This window comes from Aulonocara sp. 'chitande type north' Nkhata Bay, linkage group LG14 (genome assembly GCF_057382095.1).
Source record: "Aulonocara sp. 'chitande type north' Nkhata Bay isolate Kocher_YH1m ecotype deep benthic linkage group LG14, A_spYH_male_GT1.1, whole genome shotgun sequence".
Classification (NCBI taxonomy): Eukaryota; Metazoa; Chordata; class Actinopteri; order Cichliformes; family Cichlidae; genus Aulonocara; species Aulonocara sp. 'chitande type north' Nkhata Bay.
In genome coordinates, this window is record NC_141357.1 from 17,354,764 (window position 1) to 17,378,778 (window position 24,015).

Here is a 24,015-nt window from a genome sequence, read left to right on the forward strand (position 1 = left end):
ATCGATCAAAATATTGATCGTTTTGGTAGTGCTGATATTGGTATTGGATCGATACTTAGTCTCTGTCCTCAAAGCTCAGTATGAGCCCACTAACTTGTGTTAAATTAATAATTTTTTGGGGGGAAATAAAAAAACATATACCTCAAATGTGCACTATGAAAAATGTCTCAATCTTCATTTGAACGAGGTAACCTGATGCATTAAGTCCAACATTTGATCTAATCAATGGATTTACAAACAGCTGGAAACACAAGCAAGATGTATGTAGACATAAAGTTTGGCAAAAACCATTTTATATAGTAGCACAAAAAATGCACTGGTTACAACAACAATAGCATGAAAGCAAAACTTTTATCCAGACTTTGAGCCCTAAACGTCTTCACTCTGAGGGGGAAATTACATGCAGTACAACAGACAGTACAGAGGCATCCACTGGACACAATACACAGAGCCAGGTGAGGTTGTTCTCAGTGATTTATTTATCTGGATTCAACTAACATCTTTCTCTGAGACAGAATTGCTGTGGCAAATAAACAACCTTAAGAGTCACATGCATAAAATGTGAATCGCATGAGGCTGAAAGATGACGGTGGAGATGATGAAAAGGGAGGACTTTGTGTCTGTGTGTGTGCATGCGTGTGTGTAAAGTGTATTGTGCCTTTTAAACGCCCTCAGAGGGGTTATGTTCTTTAAATGACTTTCAGTGTTGATGTTGCTGCACATTGCAGGACGGTTACTTTATAACAGACTAATGCTGTATCACATACTGCTTGATGCGTCATCAGCTGGGATCAGATGAAGGGCAAAGTTGAAACAGCATCACTCTGACGTTGAAGCCTTTTTAAACCAGGGATGTCAAATTCATTTCACATCGTGGGCCGCAAAGAAGCTACTTTGATCTTAAATGGGCTGGAGCAGTGAAATGACATGCTAAATATTAATAATTACTGGAAAAGTTCTGACAATTCATTGCCCAGACTGGCCTGTAATTATAAAATATAAAGTTTTAATTCAAAACATATTTTATTAAATGACAAATTTATATAGTAGATACTGAGAAAATGGGAAATTTCTGTCAATGAATTGTTTATTTATTACTTAATAACTTTAGCATACTACAAATGGGGGGGGGGGCTTCATTAACAGGAAAAGCCACAAAACCTATGAAAATCTATACAGTCATTCACATTTTCCAGACTGGAGTCTTTGCAGGTCAATTCTGGTCCCTGGGCCTTATATTTGACACCCCTGATTTAAACTGTCCTGACATCGCAGCATCATTGTTCTGAACTCACCACTGCCTCGTCTGTACCCCACATCGCATTTGTTCGCCTGCACAAACGCAGCATTTGGAACATTTTGTTTCACTCGTAAAAAGCAAACTTTTCAGATGGATTCTGTCATTGACTTTTAACACATCTCAAGTAGAGCTCAGCCAGCAGCAGTGCTACGGTCCTCCTGGCACCTTCAACCTGTTATTGATCTGTGTAATCGTCCCTGTGTACAGTGTAGTGTATGTGTGCATGCTGTTTACTGGAAAATACAGATTAAAGGGCAAATCCCTGGCATGACTGAATTGCACATCCAAGCTTGAAATAAATATATAAATAAATATATTAAATTTGATTTTGAATAAATAATGGGAGGATAGCGATCTCTCCGTGGCTGCGGTGTAATATCATGCAGTCAGTGGAAACGGCCTGTGTTATTTTAGAGATACCAAACAGCCTTTGTCTGCGTGTGTATCTTATCGCATCCAAAGTGAAATCTGCAATAACACGGGTTCTGCGGCTTGTACGTGTTCATGGGGGCAGTAGGGTGTTTTGAGTTGGCTGTGTGTGCTGGGTTATGGAGGATGGTCTGGGTGTTTTGTTTCGTTTTTCTTTTTTTCTTTTTAGGAGGTGGGGGGAGGACATAGATAATCTAGCAACAGCACAGAGGCTCAGTTCTTTCTTGAATTATCTCCAGCTACTTCTGCTGGCCAGCGTCAGATAAGAGAGCCACCGCTGTGTCTAAGATGGATGATTTATCAAGCAGAGGAGAGACTCTATTATACGAGATGCAGAATAACTTTCAGCAGCGCAGCGTCGTACCTACTGATGTCTAATGTTCAGAGGAGCAGAGACTCCATTTCTTGACATCCATGGATGCTAACACACATCACCTCACTGCCAGATCTTTAGCAAAAATAACACTGATTTTCATTGTGCTTTTCTTCTTGTAGCCCACTGTTACTTTAGGCTTGGGTTTAATATTTGATTTCATATGTGGAGGCCATAACTAATAATAATAATTCTCTATGTTTTGGGGTTGGGGGGGGGGGGGGTTCTTTAGCGCTAACAGGAAGTGACAGGCTTTGTGAAAACCAACTGTGTAGGCTCTGATGCCGCTTCATCCTTCTTTTTTTGGGGGGGGCTAAACACAGCAGACTTATGAGGTCCGGGGCAGATGTGCGTGTGCTTGTGCACAGATAAAGGGAAATATTAAATCATTGAGTTTTTCTGCATTGCAAAAAACTCACAAAGTTACAGCAGATGAAGTCAAGGGTAGATTTGGAGGGGGGTGTCAGGGCAGCGGTTGTGAATCTGCCACGTTAATGATGCTGATGTGCTATTACTCTTTCCATGTGTTGAACCCATTGTGAACCTGTGCCTTGTTGTGTGTCGTTCTAAGGAATTTACCAGGGAAAGGGACTCTTTCTTCTTCTTCTTTACATAGAAATACAGTAATTACAATGCATCTGTCAAACCCCTCCTCTGACTCTTCTCATATTCAATTAGTATTTATACATGTCGTCACAGAGGAACATTTGTGTATTTTTAAGTGCTAGGGAGAGTGTTAGGTTTCTGATGCTTACTTGTACAGTTCAGCTTCGAAGCACAGAGGGGTACGTGTGCAACAGCAGTCTGTCTTCAAGTGTACGAGTTATGATGGATGACTATAAAATGGACAGAGTAAATGTAGGCAAGAGTCAGTAGTATTGAACTAGCAAGCCAAGTGCATGTGAAACGCCTAAACCAGTTAAATGAACTTAAAGCAAACCGAAATGAAGAAGTTTCCTTCCCTGTCTATGTTTGCGTTCGCTCAAAAAGGAAAAATCCACATCAGGCGTCTTTCTCCTCGGAGTGGTGTTTTTTTCTTGTGTGTTGTTTTTTTATCCAGGCGGATGATGTGGGCCGTGTCCTTAAATCCATGAGGAATTTCTCAGGGGGGGATACGATGTGCAGATCCAGCCCCATTTGTCTTTTATTTCCTCTTTTTTTGTTCTTTTAAATTTGAGGTGGATATTTCTTAAAACACTTGTTTGGCTGAATCCGCTGTCTGTATGCTTTTTTTTTTCCTTCTTCGTATTGTGCTGTCTCTTTTGTTAGGCTGTCCTCAGCGGGCCATTGTTCACCACCGCCCCCCCTGCCACCCCACCAACCCTGCGAGGCTTCCTTTGCTGTTGTCTCCTCTGCACATCGGTGGCAGACCTGACAAATATCTGCTGCCTTTTTGCTATAATCTGTGCTTTAATACAATACATTATGTACTGTTTTGGTCCATATTTTTTTAAACAAAAAATGTCAGATTGAGTCAAGAGGATTAAGTCCCTCTTTAAATGCCCCCCACCTCCTTTTTTTCCTTTTCCTCGTGATTAAGATGTGAGCACTTATTGAGAAGCTTAGCCGTTTTCTCCCTTCTCAGCTCAGAGGCCAGCCACCTGCAATGGAAAGGATTAAGACGGGTTGAAAAAAGATCACCAAGGTTTAATTTAATCTCAGTAAACCTGTTTATTTCCTTGGCGACATTTAATAATGGACAGCAGCTAATTGGACTTTAATAGAGGGGCACTGAAAATGACTGAATGGCGTATCAGGAAACATTAATGATAAATGCTCCTTTTACAGGCTAACCAGGCGAGATCAGGTGATGCTAACCTCCTAAATTCACCTTATTTGTAAATGAAGCTTGCCAGTGAACAAAAGGTTGAGCTCAGTAACAACTCTTGGCTCAGTAAGCGCAGACTTACTGTGGCGGGAACGCAGTCAGATCTCCACATTGGGGTCTGTGAATCCCTTTTTTCCCTCGTTTACAAGGACGGGTTTCTCTGTTCTCGTGTGCCAAACGAGTATCTGGTGAGAAAAAAAACAGCATGGAGATAAACAAGCAGGAACATTAGTGACATGCCGCTCCCTTAATGCACCCATTCAGTCTGCTCCCCGGTCAGCTCCCACTCCGCCTCATCTTCTTCAAAAACATTCAATTTCCCTTATAGCTCCAGCCCCCCCACCTATGTGCAAAGAGCTACTTGAGTGTGAACCCTGCATTAGAAGGGAGTGACAGGAGACCACAGGAGTGCTTTATCTTACAAATATGATGAAGCCCTCTGAGTTTAGCTTGTGTAAAAGAGTTCTCTCCTTGCCATGGGGTTAATGGCTACCACCGAATGACAGCCTAGTTTTAAAAAATGTTTTCACACCACAGTTTGTGTAAGCTCCTTTGTTTTTGTGGTGCAGCTCTTTGCACACTTCCTCCGGGTGTACTATTTGTATGCCCACAGAGAGCATACAAACATCCAGGAAAAGGACGGCAAAAGAAAAACAGGGAGAGAGAAGAAACTGTAAGTGTCAAGCTCATGTTCTCCCCCCTCCTCTCCTCTCCACTGTGCTGGAACCCTTCCTCCTTTCATCTTGCCGCAGCGCTGGTCATGAATTATGCATTGGGCTCGTGTGAGATACGCCAGGAGTCCACTCCCACTTTGCTCAGGTGTGTGTGTGTCTGTATGTGTGCGCAGGGGGGGTTAATTATCAAACCTACATCTGAAGTGGTAGATTATGAGGAAGAGAGATGCCTGAGCACGATTTTCCATCTTTTTTTTGTCTCCCCCTAACCCTTTCGCTCCCGCCCTTCAGTCCGTCCCTGCACTCATCTGTAATCAGCGTGACACCCCGACGTCCTCGCTTCTCCATCGACTCCAATTCCGTTCTCTCGGCCCTCCTCTGAATCCCCTCTTTTCATTTGGCCCTCTGAATGGCAGAGAAAAACAGGGGAGAAAACTGGCCCTTCCTTTCTCTTCTTTCGCTCTCTCTACATGTATCTGTATTTGTGTGTGTGCGTCTATTTGTGCGCGTGTGTGGGGGTGGTTGTGGTGTGGATATTGGCTAGCTCAAGCCCTCTGGCTGACTCCCCATTGCCCTGAGAGAGTGAAGTGACCCAAACCACTGGCCATAAACAGGAATGGTGGAACGGGTACTGAGAAAAAATTGTGTTGCTGCTGCTGCTGTTAGCCTCAAGCTACTGACTCAAGTGTGTGTGTGGATGTGCAAGAGAGCACGAGGGCAGCCTGGGAAATATAATCAATGATTTCCAACTTTTTTGCAAGAGCCTTAAACTTATAGACACTCTGACCATTAGAAAACCATCAAGTTTTTTCATGAAATACATCACCTTCTGACTCTCAAAGAGGACTAGGATTTTTTTTCTTTTCCCCAGAGAGAGGACTGGGGGTGAGGGCTCAGTCAATTAAGTTTGTTTATTCTAAATCCAAAAGCCAGGAGCCAGTTGGCTTATCTTTAGCTCAAAGGCTGGAAGGAAAGAAACAGCAGCTCTAAAATGTCATATATAAGTAAGCATGTGCACTAAAATGTCAAACTTTTTCTTTAATAATTAATAAGACCTCTCTTATGAAGGAGACTTTCTGTGTTTTGTTGTTACGAACAGCTTCTCTGACGATCTCGATTATTTATAGAAAGTCACACTCTCATTGCTAATGCTTTTATTTTTAAAAGAGAGGGAAAAAAATGACTATTACATAACTTGTGAAAACTAATAATAATTCTCTTTGTTGCCGACCGTGGTGCTCAGCAGGGGGCTTGATTTTAACGCTGCGAGAAAACATATTGTGGATTTCTTTCCGCTCTTTCTTCTTAGTCTAAATGATTGGTGAAATTCATGTCGTGGGATGATTCAGCACTTAAAAACATATAAACTTGTCAAGGCGGGTTATGCACAGGCATAATGGTTCTATGGAGTGGGGATTCCCGTGATGCACTGATGAGTGTTTCTTCACTCACCTCTTTTCAGTCTGTGTTTATACACCGCTTTGCATTTAATCATTAAATATTATTAAAATTTGTCTCTCTTCCACAGTGTGTCTTCTCTCCTTCCTCCCTCCCTTCTCCCCTCAGCCTGGTTCTCCTGGACGCTGCTAAAAGGGAGTTTTTCCTCCCTGCTGTCACCAATGGCTTTCACATAGGGGTTGTCTGATTGTTGGGATCTTCTCCATAATAATTAGCATCTTTACCTTACAATATAAAGTGCCTTGCAGTAATCGTTTTTGTGAGTTAGCAATATATATAAAAAATGTATTGAATCTATAGAAGTCAAGCGGACACACAAATGGCATAAACCTGGTCCAGTCCAAAACAAGGCTAGGCAGCGCCTTTACCACCTTCGACAACTGAGGACCACCCCCCACCCCCCCAGCATCCACAAGCATCCATAAGCATCCATAAGTGACTGAGACAGGACTTATTCTTAACACATCCCAGCCTGACTCTTCTGAGCCTCACTACAGCACTAGACACTTTAACACCCACCCGCACAATGTACATTTTTCATATTTTCAATTTAAAGTTTCCAGACTGTCTTATTTATTTAATTCACTTAATGTACATAATTCACTTACTTGCTGCACATAATGCTACTTACTGCACATAATGTCCTCCTGTATATGTTCTCTCTTTTTGCACAGTTGAGGAGTGTGTCAGGCTACATTTCACTGTGTGTTGTACTCGTATAACTATGCATGTGACAAATAAAGAATCTTGAAGAAAATCATTAGGATTGAAAATGAACAAAAAACAAAACAAAAAAGAAAAACTTTTAAAAGTGTTCAGAAGTCCTGGGGAACTATTGGTGATGACCACTTGACCAATAGCTACAAAAAAGTGAAAAACCCCCACTATGTGAAGCTCCTTGGAAGCACAATACTGCATGATTGGTATGCAAACGATGCACGGCAGACCTGACCACATGGTTCACTTTGTTACACTTTTATTCTTGGTTACTGTTCTCAGTAACATTCCTTGGCTGCAGCTTTTCAGCTCCAGCCGCACGCACGCGCACACACACACACACACACACACACACACACACACACACACACACACACACACACACAACAACAACAACAACAACTCAAAACCCAGTACAGACTTAAATGCAGGGGAGGCGTGATGAGCTGAGGCAGCTTTGGTGTGTTAGCCTCCCAGCAGCGGCGCTACAGACCACGCCCTGCCACATGATACTTTATAGTCTTGAAAATTGGATACCAAATATATTTTGTACTGCTGTCCCCATTAGAATCAGAAACGGAGTATGAAGCCAGCTTAGCGTTAGTGTCGTTATTTTATAATGCTCTGGTAAGTTGTGATAAGTACATTTACATCATAACAGGTTTGTGGTCCTTTACATGAGTTTTTTCCATTTTGCTTTTTATGTTACACCATTATTCCACAACATTTCAAATCATGTGGTTCCGAGCCTGTAAAGCTTGTGACCCTTTACATGGAAAAAAAAAAAGCAGAGTGGTGTTTAAGGCTCTCTGTCTTGTAGGATTTTAATTCTACAAGACAGAGAGCCTTCACTGTTTGAAGCAAACAGTGAAGCAAATCCCTGAAATACAAACCGCTCAAGGCAAGCTGCTTAACATCAGTAAACATGTGAAAAACTAACCCCAAAAATCAAGGAAATTACCTTAGTGCAATTGGCTGCTTTCGGCTCCAGGTCGTTGAGTGTGACAAGCTCCCGGAGCAAGCTGCTCTCCTGGTAACCTCCCTTCACCCCGCGAAGCTTAAAATACGCCTGTGGCTTGAAGAGGATGAGCCTCAGGTTGATGGCAAAGCCAGCCATGTCGATGGCAAAGGGCCGATGGGGGTCAAACACCGTCTTCCAGCCGTAGACCTTACCGGCTGCATTGACCTTGGGGGATTCATACCTCAAGCCACCCACAAAAGCCACAGGCCACACAGAAACCTTCCGAGTCGATCTCATCTAGCGAGAGGAGAGAGGGGGGAAGAAACAGACAAGGGAAGACAGCAAATTAGTCAACTGAAAAACCATACATGACAGCGAAACAGTATTTGAGCATCAGCTGCTGGCTTTACAGCAGAGCACGGACAGAAGCTTTTTAGAGCTGCTGCTGCTATTCATTCTGAAAGAATATTGACCAAGCTATTGTGGCCTGCGAAGCTGACATGCTGTCAGATGAAGGCAGATCACACACACTATTCAACAGCTGCCCTACAATGAGATAATTAGGCATCTAAAGCGAGTAAGCGCGGGGCAGTGCCAAGAGGGCTTGAAGTAGCAGAGCCATTAGAGCAAGTGGCCCTGGTAGCTGGATGACTGAGGAAATTCTTTAAGGCGCAGAGCCACCATTTTCTTCTTCTTCTTCTTCTTCTTTTCTTTAACCCCCCCCCGTCCTTTAATCTTCCAGCATCAAACGATTTTGCTGCCCTCTTCTTTGTCTGCTGCTCAGCGAGTCTTCGCTATTCTAGAAAGAGCTGCTGCAGCCATAAAAGGTACATTTTTATAATGAGGGAAGAGGAAGGTTTAGAAACAGCAAAGTCATTTAATCAAACTCAATGCAGCAGAAATAATGATGCCGGTGCCTCTCCATAGGAAGGCCAAATTTAAAATAAAGGTGTGTGTGTGTGTCTGTAAGAGAGAGCGCCTCCGTGCATAGATGATAGGAGAACACATGGAGGCAATATCCATAACCATATGCTCCCCGTCAGAACAGAACATGAAATATGTCTCCACATAAGGACCAAGCCCATCATATCTTAATGACGTTATATAGTGCATTATTACCCCGACAGAGCACTTCACTCTTATACAGGGTGCAGACGTGCTTGTGGCTCCTATAGTTGTCAAAAGTGGAATGGGAAGTAGAGCCTTCAGCTCTCAGGCTCGTCTCCTGAGGAACAAGCTTCCAATTTGGGTTTGGCAGATGGCTGCTCTCTCTGACTCTGGTTCTGCTTGAAGTTTGTTCTTGTTATAAAGACCCCCTCTTCTCCACTCCCAAGCAAGCGCTTGCTCACACGGGAACAGTGGGCTTTCCTCTATAATGCTGTACGATCTTTATGTCTCAGGCACTGAAATGACTGCTGTTGCGACATTGCACTATATTAACACAATTGAGCTGAAATATCCACCCAAGCTTACTTGTCTAAATGTGTATTTGTAGATTGCGATTTTGTGCAAATCACATGCAAATATCGCAGTGCGCATGAGTTGCTGCGTTAGGTTGGTGTGTGATCTGATGGGCTGCTGCGCGAAGAGCTTGGGTGACCAGAGAGAAGTGGTTTGAACAGCATGAAGCAGCCCGGGGGCTTATGGGAATGATTGGAAATGACTGTTCGACTCACCCAGATAAGCTTGAGCTGTCTGTACTATCTTAATGAGCTCTGTAAATTAAAAGCTTACATGCATGTGCGTATATGATAGTGATAATTTATAGGGAGGGGCTGTATATTTTTGTAGCTTGTTGTGTATCAGAGAGTTGCATTCTTTGCTACGCTTAATGGGCTTCGCCTCAAAGCTGAGATTAAATGACATTATCCTGCCTTTTTATCAACAGGGTTTTGTTGGGAAAACAACATTTAGAAATTTGGTAGTTTCCGGTCACCAAATTGTTGCTTGATTCTTTCACGGTTTACACTTAATAAATGAATCTTAACTTTGAGGCTTCACTCACGCATGGAAGGGATTTTCATGCTCATTTTTTTTCTTTTCCTGCTTAGGGGGTGGGTTCACTCCCAACATCATCTCCCAACAATGCCTGCGCTGGACCTTTTGATATCACACTCGAACACACAGAGTTGTCAGGTAGACCATAATGGAAACAGATGCCATGAAACTGTTGTTAAATGTAGCGAGCTGATGTCACTATTGTAGATCAGGAAGTGCTTCGGAAGCAGTTGAGGAAGCTTGTTGCAGCTGCAAAGGGTGTTTTTTCGCCTACTGCGCACCATTATCACGTTTTATATTTAATCAGCTGGTCAGGGTGAAGATTTAGGAGTGAGAATAGGCTGTTCCTTAATAAACATCTGAGTTTGAGTCTTAAAAGCTGCTGTTTTGTCCTGAAGATAGTCTCAACTTTTGCTTGTTTTTTTCACACTTTTACAGTCCGGCCACAAGTAAAGTTATCCATCATCTTGCCCAAAAAATACCTGCCTGCGTCCCTTTCCTAACAGTATAACTCAAAACAATAGGAAACAAGCAATGAATCAGGCTCTTTACAGGCAGCGTGAAGAGGTTTGTCACTTTCCCCATCTACACAGACCATGTGAAAATGAGAACGCCTGCTGCTTCTGTTGGGAATATCAGCTGGAGTAAAGTAGCACAAATCCCTCTTTAGCCGGCAGCCAAGCAAATGAAAATGCAACCAAGTCCCCCTCCCCACCCCCAAGTCACCCCCACCCCGCCTCATTCTGGTGAATCTGATGTATCTATACAGCTTTTCTTTTCTTTTTTCTCTTCAGTGATGTTTTAGTTTGTGACTGGATGCCAATGTGTGCATTTAAGCTTCGTGTTTGAATGCGGAATTGTTGACAGCAGGGGAAAAAAAAAAACAAGAGCCCCAAACTCTAGCAGAGAAAAGAAGGCAAGCATCCAGATGCATTAATCAATCCTTAAGGGTGCAGAGAAGATAACAGAAACAGAAGGGTCATCCACTGCTGCAGCTGGTAGTGTCTGTGGATTAAGTTCTTTTGTTTTTTGTTTCTTTCTTTGATCCAAACAATAGAAATGTGCATACTTAAATCTACATAGTACATGGTTGGGTTTTGGAATCCTGTTCATTTCATTAGAAAATCTATCCTCATTATAGGATTCAAATTACACAACCAACAATAAAGAAAATCAAAGAGACACATTGGCTTGCATAAGCAACCATTCTATCTGATCTTCAAATGCTAACGTAGAGATTTTTTTTAGTATGTCTTTATTATTTGGGTTGTTTGTTGTGAGAATAAATGCATTTTTCAAATCCCCAGTAGTCAAATATAATGATAAGACTGATGTGTCTGGATGCTATATTTTTGTCAATATCATCCAGCTCTGTTAAACTGCTGGTTTGCTCCTTTCTCTTGGATTTAAGTGGCCGACAGCCTGCCTGACAGCTAAATTGGAGTAGTCTTAACAATAGCATGATAAACAGTAAATAGGTTTCTCTTTTTTTGGAGTTTGGGAATAAAGCACATCTCATGAGGCCTCAATAATATACTGTATGTAGGTCTTTACTGTGGTACATGAATTTTTCATAAAGTTTTCATTAAGCCTTGACCTAAAAACTAGGCTCTTAATAACAGTCTGTATGCACCAAAGTCTGCCAAAGTAACTGCTGCTGGAATGAAAGACTGAGATTGAATTCAGATAGCGGCTATGTGTCGGTGGCAGTAATGGCAGTGTCCTCTATAGCAGCTGATGACAATGACTTTACCCTGCTGCCACAGAGCATTGTGTCTGAAGTGTACTGTGTCTGTGTCAGTCTGAGCTTGCTGAGGTGAATTGCTGCTGCTTGTTGATATTCATTTTCCCTGCTGCTTTAAAAGAACTGCATGCAAGCGTTTTTGGCAGTCATCTGTGATGTAGTCTTTTGTGATGTCTTGTCTTTTTGGATGCTTGCTGCTTTTTGGGTTAGTGTCTTGTTTTTGTATGTTTGACTAATATTTGAAACACCGCATTTAAATGTAGACTAAAAGGTCTAATCATCCAATTACACAGTAGCAACTCAGTACATGTAGGCATGTAGACCAAACTGAGCATCAGAATGGGGAAGAAAGGTGATTTAAGTGACTATTAACGTGGCATAGTTGTTGGTGACAGACAGGTTGGTTGGGGTATTTTACAAACTGTTGTTCTGCTGGGATTTTTCCAAACTTTTCCAAAAGTGCAAATGGTCCATAGAATAGAAAATACACCAGTGTGATGCAGTTGAAAATGTCTCGTTGATGCCAAAGGTCAGAGAAAAATAGCCAAACTGTTTCAAGCTGATAGGAAGACAACATTAACTCAAATATCCACTTACATACCATACCACATATACCAGATACCACGCAATCCAGGTGTGCAGAAAAGCATTTCTGAATGCACAACACATCAAAACCTTCAAGCAAACAGTTATTAGCAGCATAAGACCACACCGAGTGTCACAGGTCATATGGTCTCACTACAGTTGAACAATAGAAGATTAGAAGATTGGAAAAACATTGCCCGGTGAAAGCATGGATCATCGAAAAGTGGATGTGCAGTTGAAAATGACAAAATCTCAGAGGAAGCTTCCAGTATTGAATCTATGCCACAAACAATTAGGGCAAAATGAGGTGTAACCCAGCACCAGCAATGTGTATCTAATAAAGTGTCTAGTTAGTCTAAATCTCAGTGACATTAACAATATTAGTTTGCAAAAGACAGGAGAACATTTCAAAGTACAACTTGTGTATTGCAGTATTGCGCTGCCAATTAGTAAATGCAAATGATTCACTGCTTTTTTCGATTTTTTTCATGGTGAAGGGGTCACCCATGTGTCTACCTGTTGAGTCCCTGTTTAATAACATTTGCCATCTTTACTGCAGTAATAGCCAACTCTCCATGCCCTGTCTATCTTACTGTCACCTCTTTTTTTTGTTTATTCTTTTCTGTGTTGCCTTTCCCTCTCCATGACTCTCTCCGTGCCCCTTGGGGCCATTACTCTGGACCATAAATAGGCCCATTGGAGGTGATGGAGAGCCTTTGAGCGAGACCAAGCGCTTTGGCTGATTCCCAGGGAAAGGTAATGACAGGCCCCGTCAATACCAGCGCTCCATTTACTACGGCTCCTGTCGGCACTACTAACAAGACTTGAGGCACATACTCGGAGGACCTAGACCGTGTCCGCTCAGGTAATTCAACTGATGTCAAGATGGATGGCCTGAGATGTACTAATTACATGCCCAAACTTCTCCCAACTGGCTTCAGATACCAACTGTGCTTGTTAAGAGTTTAAAGTACTTCAACTAAGAATTTATGGTTCAAATCCGCCCACGCCTCACCACTTCTCCTGTAACGGTGAGTATATAACAACACAGATAGATAATATATGGCACTCCATGCAGTATATCAAGAATTATTTTATATAGAACTTAAAAATGTCCAGTGTCCTTTTTCTCTAAAGAATACACATTGTATGCCAAAAAGCACAGACACAATATATTGCTCACATAACTATTTAAAGGTGCAATCCGTTATTTTTAATGCAGTGCATAAAATGATTTTAATACATTGTTAAGAATTCCAGTCATTCCTCTGATAGCTGAATGGCTTCTGAGCTTTAAGGCCTTTCTTATTCCCCCAGAAATACCCATCATCAACTCTGCACGTGGTTAGTGTTTCAGAAACTCAAGTGGAGCATCTGAAAGATTAATGGAGCTTGAGAGTAACAGATTTTTTTTTATAACTAGATAAGAGCTGGCAGCATATTTGCCAAGTTGGTGAAAGTGCTGCGACTGCCCCACCAAACATGAATATTAGGGACGATTTTAAAATGATATCACATTTTGATCTGAGTACATGCATAGTGTATGTTTGAACAAAAACCTACATCTGCAAATGTACTTGCACTGATATTTTTAAGAACAATTACTCAGTTAGCTTCATGGAGTTATCATGAAGCCTATCTCATGGAGAGAGGCAGGGATACACCCTGGACAGGTGACCAATCTGTCTCGGAGTAAAAACAGAGAGACAGGCAATCATTCACACTCTTGGACAGTTCAGATTCATGAACTAACTACGGTGGAACCATAACTTACGAATACCCCATTTAACGAAAAATTCAAGTTACGAAGGCACTTAGCGGCAATATTTCTGCCCGTGTTAGGACAAAATGCCCGGTATATGAAATCCGCTGGCTCTGATTGGCTGAGCCCAGAATGCCTACAATGCCCACAATGCCTTCCGAATCATGTGACAACCCCTTTGGCTTTTCTACTTGCATTTCGCTGTTCCACTTAAACGACGTATTGTTGTTGCAGTTAGCAATTAGCCTATAGCCTATTGTTCACTCAAAAGGCGCGATGGGTGCTTCGGCTTGCGAAAAATTTCGACTTATGAAAGATCCTCGAGAATGAATTAATTTCGTAAGTCGGGGTTCCACTGTATATGTGTTTGGACTGTGGGTGGAAGCCAGAGTACACAGAGACAACCAGCAGTTTGGACACAGTTAAAGCTGGATTGGCGTTTCTGCTTAGTTTTCAAACTATAAGTTCTCTTCGTGTTCATACTGGGGGTGTGGGCTGTACGCTTTCTGATTCCTGCCCACAAACAACGTGAATGTGTCCTCAACTTTGTTATGTTTATTACAATTCAGCCACTGACCTCCTCAAACAGCTCCAGGCTGTATGTGTTATCATCATCAGCAAAGTAGACGATTCCCGGCTGGCTGTTGTTGGCGTTGAACGTCTCCCTCAACCACCGCAAGGCCAGATTCCGCTGCATAGTCCCTCTTGGAATTCTGGGATCCCGAGTGTCACCTCGCAGCTTATAGTTCCTGGGTGTCTCTACATTGAGATGGGTGTAGTTTAGTCCCGTTTCTCGGAGGAGTCGTGTGACAAGAGGCGTTCTCCTTTGGGAATCCTCCACCAAGATCCAGTGCAGGTTGGGGACATGGAGGAAGGTGTTTGCTAGCCGTGTCAGCTCAGCTTTCTGAACGGGCCGGCTATATGTGGGAGTGATGATGTGGATTGTGGGCAGCACATCCGACCAGGGCGGAGGCCGAGTGTACACATACTCTGTCCTCACCACCTCCACAATGTCCTTATCTGAGGCACAGTATTCCTTGGAGTCCTGCGCCTGGCCACCTGCCTCCCTCTTGCCCTCGACGCCATCATCTGTAGATGTGGGGATAAGAAGACATGTAAGGCATTAGTGTAACCTTGAGCTGCTTTTTCTATATTTGCCTCAGGTGACTTAAACCCAATGGGGGTAAAGTGTACCTGAGAGCCGGTGGTGGCGAACTGCAAGCCTCTCTGGAATGATAAAGATCTCTTTTACTAGATGGTGACAGGCTGCAAAAAGTGAAAGCAGGCACCGTGAGAGGATAACACAGCTGATGGACAGAGAGACAGTGCAAGACGAGGGAGGGATGAGCCCTGCTATTCCCCCGGTGTTGCCTTTGGGCTTTTCTTTTTAAAGGAAGAAAAAAGGCATGTATGTAAATGCGGTAGACATGCCTTTTCCACCACAGACTCTCTCACCCCCTGTATTGTTGAAATTGCTCTTCTTCTTATATTAAAATATCTCAGGGTTCAAGTGGTAGTTAAACTTTTTTACACTAAGACTGGTCTGGCCCACTTTAGATCACAGTGGGTTGTATGTGGCCCATCAATTGAGTTTGATATCCCTGCTCTAGACCCAGTGTTCACAGTTCAAATGGATTTGACTTCAGAGAGGCCTAAACATCCACATCCACATGTGTGCTATTACAGCAATGACATAATGTTGGATTTTGCCATTTCTCGTTAAAGGCCATAGGTGCAAACTCTTGTATCAAGCCATCAAGAAATCTGCAAGGTCTTCTCTACTGAAAATCTGTTGCTTTTGTCGGTATCTTCTTTGCATCCATGAGCTGCACATACGCATACTGTATGTCAGACAGACAGAATAGCAAAGTGAAGGTTTCTCATGGAAACGCTTTCATAAGACACCCTGTGTGGGTTTTAGGGCATGTTTTAGGTAACACAACCTAAAATTGGAATGGTGCTTAAGGTGTTACATCGCGTATCAGTGCAGAAACTGAGGTTTGTGTGCTAAGTCTATAGCTTGTGTCAATGCAGTACATCATTTTCCATTTTATGTGTGGGAAGGTGAGGCTCATTTTCAAAAATCTGACCTTCTTTAGAAATGCACAAAACGCAGCGAATCAGTCAGCTGACGCATTTTGAGTAGACTCCCTCGGTGAAGGCTGTGATATTTTGGCCTGAATAGTTTGGTCATGATGGACAGAATGTGATTACAGAGTCATTAAGGTTGCTCATTTCTTCCTATTGTGCCACAGCTCATGGCAATCTTTCACTTTTCTTCTTGAGCTCTAGTCGCACCTCCGGCATAAAAGGGGATTTTTTTCTGCAGCACAAAGATTAACACAATCTTCTGATGGCCAGATGTTCAACAGAGGCTGCCAGTGAGCATGCTGCCAATAAATCTCTAGCTTTTCTCTTTTAAAGGAACACAAAAGGAAGCCTGTGGACAGAGCTTGGTTAGATTGTCATTTAAAAAAGTTATTATATCTTTAGTGTATTCCATGAGAAATTAAAATTGCTTAACTATGTACAATTTTTTTTTTTTTGGGGGGGAACTTTTTATTTTTATTTTTTAATTTACCTTAGTCGTTAAGGAGCTAATCAGACTCTATTCAGAGGGTTTGAAGAACCTGCAAAAACATGCTGAGTCAAATCATGTGTAAGTTCGGTACAGACTCCCATAGCTCATTTGAATAAGCCTGTTTTCCTTGTTAACCCCTCTTTGTGCATTTCTGAGATTACAGGAATAGAGCAGATTGCTCTATTGATTTGCTGTTGCTTTAATATGGGTGTGTTTATTCTGCAGGAATCTTGACATTTTAAACTGTTGCTTTTCTGGTTTGCAGAGAAGGCACCAGACACTGGTGAAGTTAATTAATAGGACACATTTATGCTTTTTAATTGCCAACAGTCTCTGAAATTAATTTGCAATGACACTGAGCCAATTATAACAGGCAAAGGTTTGGCTCAAATGCTTGATTGACACAAACTCTATACTGGATACTGTGTCACACCAAGAAGATATGGATTGATGTTGTAAGCTATGTGAATGGATAAGCTGCAGAAGGATTTAGTTTTATAATATGCAACTCTGTTCAAGTTATTACTAACAAAAAAAGAAAAATTGCAGCTTAGCAGTTTTATTCTGACAAACTGAGTATATGGAATAAATATAACTCCCAAATGGAGTGGGTATGCAACTCATCCGTCACTGCAAAATCATCCCTGACTAATGAGGTTTGCAGTGACCGGACAAGTGCTTTTCAGTTCCGATGAAGCTGATGGTCATGGCTTTCAAGTGTCTCTGTGTGAACAGCCTGTTGTCTAAACTTGAAGTACGGTGTTAAGTTCGAGGGCCCACTTCAAGTTCGATATCGTCAGTGGAGTGCAGCGTGCTGCGTACCCTTTCGGATGGCGAGGAGTGGAGCAATAGCGTTTTGGTGCCAAACGGTGATGAGCAGAGTCCAGGGTAACACGATCAACACGATGGCAAGAATATCTCTTCTCTTCGGCATCTCCAGGATTGGTTATTTGGCTCGGCATTACCTGGTGGGAACCGTGAAAAGAAAAAACCCAAACAGATATTAAAAGTCAGCCAGCCAACTTAGACTTATAACCTTCACCAGAGCAAGCTAACATATTTGTTTTTGATTAATCTCAGTTATTTGAAGAAAAGGAAATCACACTTGCAGGACCTTTATTATTGTTGACTGGCTTTTAAATAGCATTTAAGACACTCAAGGACTTTGTCTTTATGGACCTGACTGGCTCTCTGCAAAGCAAAACCTTCAGTGACTAAAACTGAGTAATAGCTTACTTACTGTTGTTCAATTCTATTTTGCCACAAATGCATAACGCTCTCACAGTTTTCAAGTGAAAGACAACATGATTACTGTATTACCTACACAGAATTTAAAATAAATAAATAGGGCCTGATTTTAAGCAGTAACCAACAAAGGGAAGGTCAAATCCATTGGAGGAGGCAATGCATTGACAGCTTGTGCCCCCTGCTAACCCAGTGAGCTCATCAGCGCTATCACTGCAGACACGGTGGTGACTTCATGCCCAGTGCTGAAAGTATTCACAGGCCAAATGGCAGGAAGCGATGTAACCAGACTGTGGGATGACTGTTTTGCAAATGTGCCTTTCCCTCTGAGTCCAGAACATTGGTTCAGACTTGTATCTCTTTGAAAGTTTCAATTTCAGCATGGAAGGAATCAGACATTAACTGAAACAGTGGCTATTATTCTGAAGTTCCTCTATTAATTACTTTGAACTTCAGGCTCAAGTTAAAAGTCTGGAATCAAAAAAGTAGGAACAAACTGCAATCCTGTTTGGAATTGTTACTGCAAAAATGTTCATGCTACAGCAGTGAAAATGAGACTATATTTGAGCTTTGGATGGGAGAAATGGCAAATGTGTTGCATCTGGAGAGACTCAGATGCAACACATTTGCCAACCTATTTGAGAGATCCTGTACTGCTGTTTTTGAATGGTGTTCATTAGTATGCTGTGTTTGGTTTTGTCATTTCTTCTGTCTTAAATTTTTATATTTACACCTACTTATATTTTTATCATTATACAAACTTTAATGCTGTATCAGGGTTCCAGTGGACATTGTTGCTAGTTGGGCTGTTTTTCCCTTCTCCATTTAAAATACAATATTAATATTAGGGGGGAAAAGTCTTTCAAATTTGATCAAGACTTAACCTCCTAGGACCTGGCGTCCACATATGTGGACATCACATTTTGGGTTATTTAGAACAAATTACTCAATTTTGCTCTACAAGGGCCTGATATCCACTTATGAGGACATTATACTGCTACTGTTCTATCCAAATTTTAAACGAATATCCTCATATGTGGCTCTCATTTTTCTTAGAAACAAAAATTAGGTAAAAAAAAAAATCTGGTAATTCGTTGTTTTAATATTCATCAGGCCCCAATCAGCCCAAATATCAAAGAGAAATTAAAAATGCATGCCGTGGAAGAGTTCAGGTCTTAGGAGGTTAAAGCTTACATTATTAAGGGGTTGGCTAATGACTGACATATGGATGGTTGCACAGGAGTCTGTAGCATGTAATCATCTGTCTAAGGATAAATTGAGTCCCTAAATTGGATGCTTCAACCTGGTTTGTACTGTTGGTGTGTTTTGAAGCAATTTGAATGCAATTATCTGACTTTCTGTGTGGTTAAGTTTACCAGACAAAGAAGCCCTTGCTCTAGTTTTGGTGAGTAGTCCTACCAGTGGACGTTTTTTTATTAGTATGTCATTTATATTAACTAGTACATATCTATGTATGTGTTTCTGTGTATGATTTACTCATAGTTGATGATGATTAGAAACCAAATTAGCCATGTTAGATGAAAATGTATGCTTTTTTTTAAAATCTAAATAACTTCTAAAACTGAAAGAAAGAAAGAGAAAGAAAGAAAGAAAAATAAAACTAAATACAAATTAATAAATAACTTCTGGCATCTACCAAATTTGGACCATAAAGCTAAAGGTTGTGGTTTCAGTGCAATGAAACAAGTGTCTAGTTACGGTTCCTAATGTCTGATTGGATAGTTGCTCTTCATCACAGGGTATAGCCAATCAAACTCAAATGTAAGTACACGATCAATTAAACCATTGTGTAGTTAGTACCGTCTACCATTTAAACCTAATTTTCTCAATTAACATTTTAAGCACAACAATCGTGATTCATGAATGACACCAATTTCCTTCCCTCCAGCTATATTTTTGTTCAGCAGCTTGTCCGAAGTCTTACAGGAATTTTGTGTAGAAGTGCTGAATGAACACTTAATTGAATCAATATTTTCTCCACAAAAATAAAGTCATGTTTCATAAATGTAAAGTTTTATTTAGTCTTTCTGTTTTGTATTCCATCATTATATTTCATACCTCTATTATTACTGTTCTTCATTGACCATTTACATTGAATTTAAGGTCAGCAGTCCTGCCCATCTCTCCCAGGGTCTGTCTCTTATACTTAAAATGCTTGTGGTATTATGCTGAGCCCTAAGTGGGAAATGCAGATATTAAGTGATCTGCTCAATTAAACAAAGACTAAAACAGCCATAATGTGGGCACAGGTGTTCAGCGCATTCATTTTAGCTTTACACGAGAGAGAACAAGTCATCGCATTTCCCAGAGCGATCCTGCTCCCACTGCTGGGGACGGTGGCAGAATATTGTGGCTTAATGTAATTGTATATGCCAATTATGTTCGTTTGCTTTGTAAATAAATACACTATTAATGGCCAAGCCTTAGGTATAAACGCTTTTGACACAGACTCTACTCATGCTCTTTAGCCAGGAAAAGAATTGTGCGCTGCAAAGCTGTCTGTATGTTTGTTTGTTAATTTATTTCGATCATGTAAACAATATACAAAGTCCATTTATCAAAGAAAAGAAGAAAAAATGCTATAAAAATACAGCCAAATACATTTCAATATTGCTTCACCTGTTCTGATTCAGTTACATATTGAAAAGGAGTGAGAAGAAGTACACACTTATTTAATCCCATCCCTTTGCCATAAGTTATCGGTCAATATTTAATCAGCTTCCTTACTGATATAATCTGTATGTACTTATTTCTTTTTAAGTAGAAAGGAAAATTACTAAGAAATACTGAAAGAACAGTAAGAAGAGGGAGGTGGATCAATCTCAATAGCGATGACATTGATACCAACACTGGTATTGGCATCAGATACAGTAGATACTAGGTACTAGGATCTAGATACTAGGTACATGTTTCTATCGTCTATAAAAATGTCTGAGCCTTTTAAAGTTGGCTGTTACTACGGTTTTATTTATATCCTATAGAACATTTAAACAAAAGTAACTGATCCAAAGTCCTTAACAGTCAGCCACATTTACAGATCTGAAAAAAAAAAAAACAGTTTCAAAATACACGAAAAGCTGAAAGCTGCATTTTAATGAGTTAACTCGTTATTGTGAAAAGTAAACTCACAGGAATTTAGTGGTCATTAAAACAAATTTAATTGCAAATTGATGACTCATCTCATAAATCATGACACACTGCTCTCTCCTACAGCTGCCTTTATATGTTATAAGCATCAGTGTTAGCATCGGCAATACTGGCCCTGTGGTTACTTGGTATCACATCAGTACCTTCCCCATAGCCACTCATACAACATCAATGTAATTAAATGACAGATTTCTGTAATTTTACATCTTTAACTCGTATAATTTAAGCCCACAGAGCTGTGCTGACAGATTTCTGATGTTTATTACAACAGCATTTCTTTATCATGTAGAAGAAATGAGACGTATTGCACTTGTTTTTTCTTAAATGAAAATCTCATTGATTAAATGTGTAGTTAAATTTATCTACACTGACAGAAAAGGGAGTTTCACTGGTCTGGCCCACAAAAAATCAAAATGGGCTGTATGTAGCCCTCCATGTAAAATGAGTTTGACATCTCTGCACTAGAGGAAAAAGCTTGTGATTAAACTCATCATGTAAATCCTTTCTCAATATAAGACATCTAATAGTCAAACATTACTGCTACTGTTTACGTTTAAGTCGAATGGATTTCTTGGCCTCGCTTAGATGCCCTCCAAAATTTTAGTGTCTCTGTCTATGTCGGATTTACAATGATCAAATCATTCCATTACTGTATAACATCATCAGGCTGATTTTCTCCAACTTAACAAAGCTCCTCTACAGCCACAGAAAACATTAATGATCTCTTTTTACAGGTTCAGAAATAGTGCTTATTTTAGAAAATTGACCAGGATCAAAAAATTTGGGTAGGCCTTTAAAAATATTGTTGCCAGGAGTCTGATGACTAATACAACTACACTGCTCAAAATTTTTTTAAAGGAACACTTTTAAAACACATCAGATATCAATGGAAAAAAATACATCAGTGCTGGTACCTATGCTGTTATGGTCTGGGTAATGTGTTAGGAACAAAAGTATTTCACAGGATTTGATGTAAATGAACATTTTCAACCTGCAGTGGGCTGAATTCAAGGACACCCTGGGAATCAAAAAGAAACAAACATTGTAGCAGGCTAGTCCATTTAGCCAAAATGTCATTGCAAAAAATTCAAAATTGTATTCAGTAGTTTGTAGAGCTTCACGTGGTTGTACACATGCCTTACAGCACCAGGGCATGCCCTTATTTGAGACCACAGATGTTATCATGACAAATCTTGTCCCAGATCTGGACCAGGGCATGACTGAGCTCCTGAACAGTCTGAGGTGCAATCTGTGAGCATTGGAAAAGACTGAAACATAATGCCCCAGAGGTCTTCTATTGGTACTGGTCAGGCGACTGTGGGGGGCAGTCAATGGTATCAATTCCTTAATCCTCCAGGGGCTGCCTGCATACTATTTCCACTAGTTGTGCCCCAGGAGGAACCACTGAACCACTGCAGGGTTTGACAATAGGTCCAAGGGTTTTATCCCGATACCTAATTGCACATAGGGTGCTTTAGGCAAGCTAGGGAGGTCTGTGCGTCCCGCCGCAGACTGATCACCGAACCACCACCAAACTGGTTCTGGTATTCCGTGGCAAATGTCAATCACAGTGCTGGGCAGTGAGCACAGGGTCCACTAGAGGATGTCAAACCCTCAGGAGTAGATACTGGTCTTACTGATGGCTTATGGACCTTCTACAGCCCTATCCAGTAACTATCCAGTAGCTGCCCGTCTCCTGGAATGCCCGTCTCTTGAGATCTTGCTAGAAGAGACAGCAAACCCTCTTGCGATGGTACACATTGATGTACTGCTGTCTTGGAGGAGTTGGACTATCTGTGTAACCTCTTTAGGGTCCAGATATCGCCTCATGCTAGCAGTAGGGACAGCTAGATGCAAAACTAGTAAAAAAAACAGTTCAAAAAGATAAGGAGGGAAAAAATGTCATTGGCCTCCTGCTGAAAATCCATTCCTGTTTGGGGGTTGTCCCATTGTCTCCCCTCTAGTGCACCAATTGTTAATGTCATTAACACCAAAAAAGCTGAAACCGATTAACAACCCCCTCTGCTACTTGACTAGATCTGACTAGATCAGTATCCCAGACGTTTAATTGGCTTGATGCTATACTCAGATTTAAAAAGTGCTCCTGCAGTTTTTTGAGCAGTGTGTAACAAATGAAAAAAGTGAGCTCACCCACAGTTAGAACTGGATCATTGCGCGGCTGGGAAAGCCACACTGGAGACGAGACGGGCTACCTAGCGTTGACATCCTCCATGACACATCAGCCGACCATTTCCTTTTCCTGTTCCTCTTCCTCTGTCTTGTCCACTCACAGAGTCAGGAAACAGCAAGTGCACACCTGGAAGATGAGATCACTTTGGTTAATATGCTACAGCAATGCCACATTTTCTTCCCTCTTTGTGGTTTCACCATACTTCTTCCACTGACACTCAGTGACAGTCACCCAGGTTTAAAGCAGTTTGGACAGAGTCTAAGAGTCAAAAGCCTTACAGAAATGCTTTACCAAAGACACCCTCAGTGAGCACTCTGCTTGTGTGACATCTATTCATAATTTAACATCAAAGAGCCGGGGCTGAAATTGCTGCAGAGGGAAAGTGTGCCAGTATAATACAGCGAACTCTAGTTTGGATGTGCATCGTCCACGAATCCATCCCCCGTTGGTACACCACTGCTGTGCTTCACAATGCAGCGTTCTGCTTAATGCTCTGTATATTGGTATGTGATTTACTCGATTCATTTCGAACTAAATTGCAGTGACACAGACTCTGTATTTTATTCATTTTCGCCTGATATGGAAACTGGAAGATGGTTTAGTCACAACTCCATTGCCTGCCAACAGTCTGGGGTGGGGAATGTTACAAAAATAAACTGGCATCATGTCTTATTCAAATACATCTGAGGAAACGCTGCCTCCATGGAGGCTTGTGCTTCACACAGCCAGCGATGCCTGCGTGCTGCATCAGCACCACAACTTGATGGCTGAAGACTGTATTTTTAGTGCTTTATAAGCTGCAAAATATGTAGGTTTTGGGGAATGAGCAACGGGAGTGCTGGAATCATTTTACGAAGCCACACTGTTCTGTGAAAAGGCAAATTACCTGTGACCCAGTAAAGCAGAAAAGAAGAGTGTGTGCTTGATGTGCACAACATTTCAGAAACAACCTATTTTCAGGTAGCCTTGTTTTGTGAAGTTTCTCAAACTGAAATGTATCT

The 24,015-nt window shown here is 41.3% G+C and overlaps 1 protein-coding gene across 4 annotated transcripts in view; it reads right to left on the minus strand.

The window, feature by feature from the left end:
* Positions 1 to 319: 319 nt before the first annotated feature.
* Positions 320 to 24,015, minus strand: part of b3gat1a (beta-1,3-glucuronyltransferase 1 (glucuronosyltransferase P) a) — an 88,840-nt gene continuing 65,144 nt past the window's right edge. For 2 of the 4 annotated variants that reach the window (XM_086261280.1, XM_086261283.1), the window contains 7 exons: positions 22,975 to 23,140; positions 17,233 to 17,375; positions 15,024 to 15,095; positions 14,407 to 14,918; positions 7,741 to 8,037; positions 4,013 to 4,115; positions 320 to 3,703 (listed from right to left, as the gene is read on the minus strand). In XM_086261280.1, coding sequence (XP_086117406.1) covers positions 4,029 to 4,115; positions 7,741 to 8,037; positions 14,407 to 14,918; positions 15,024 to 15,095; positions 17,233 to 17,344 — 1,080 coding nt within the window. In that variant the 5' untranslated portion in view covers positions 17,345 to 17,375; positions 22,975 to 23,140 and the 3' untranslated portion in view covers positions 320 to 3,703; positions 4,013 to 4,028. The remainder of the gene's footprint in view (positions 3,704 to 4,012; positions 4,116 to 7,740; positions 8,038 to 14,406; positions 14,919 to 15,023; positions 15,096 to 17,232; positions 17,376 to 22,974; positions 23,141 to 24,015) is intronic. The other 2 variants (XM_086261281.1, XM_086261284.1) reach the window with 2 other exon arrangements.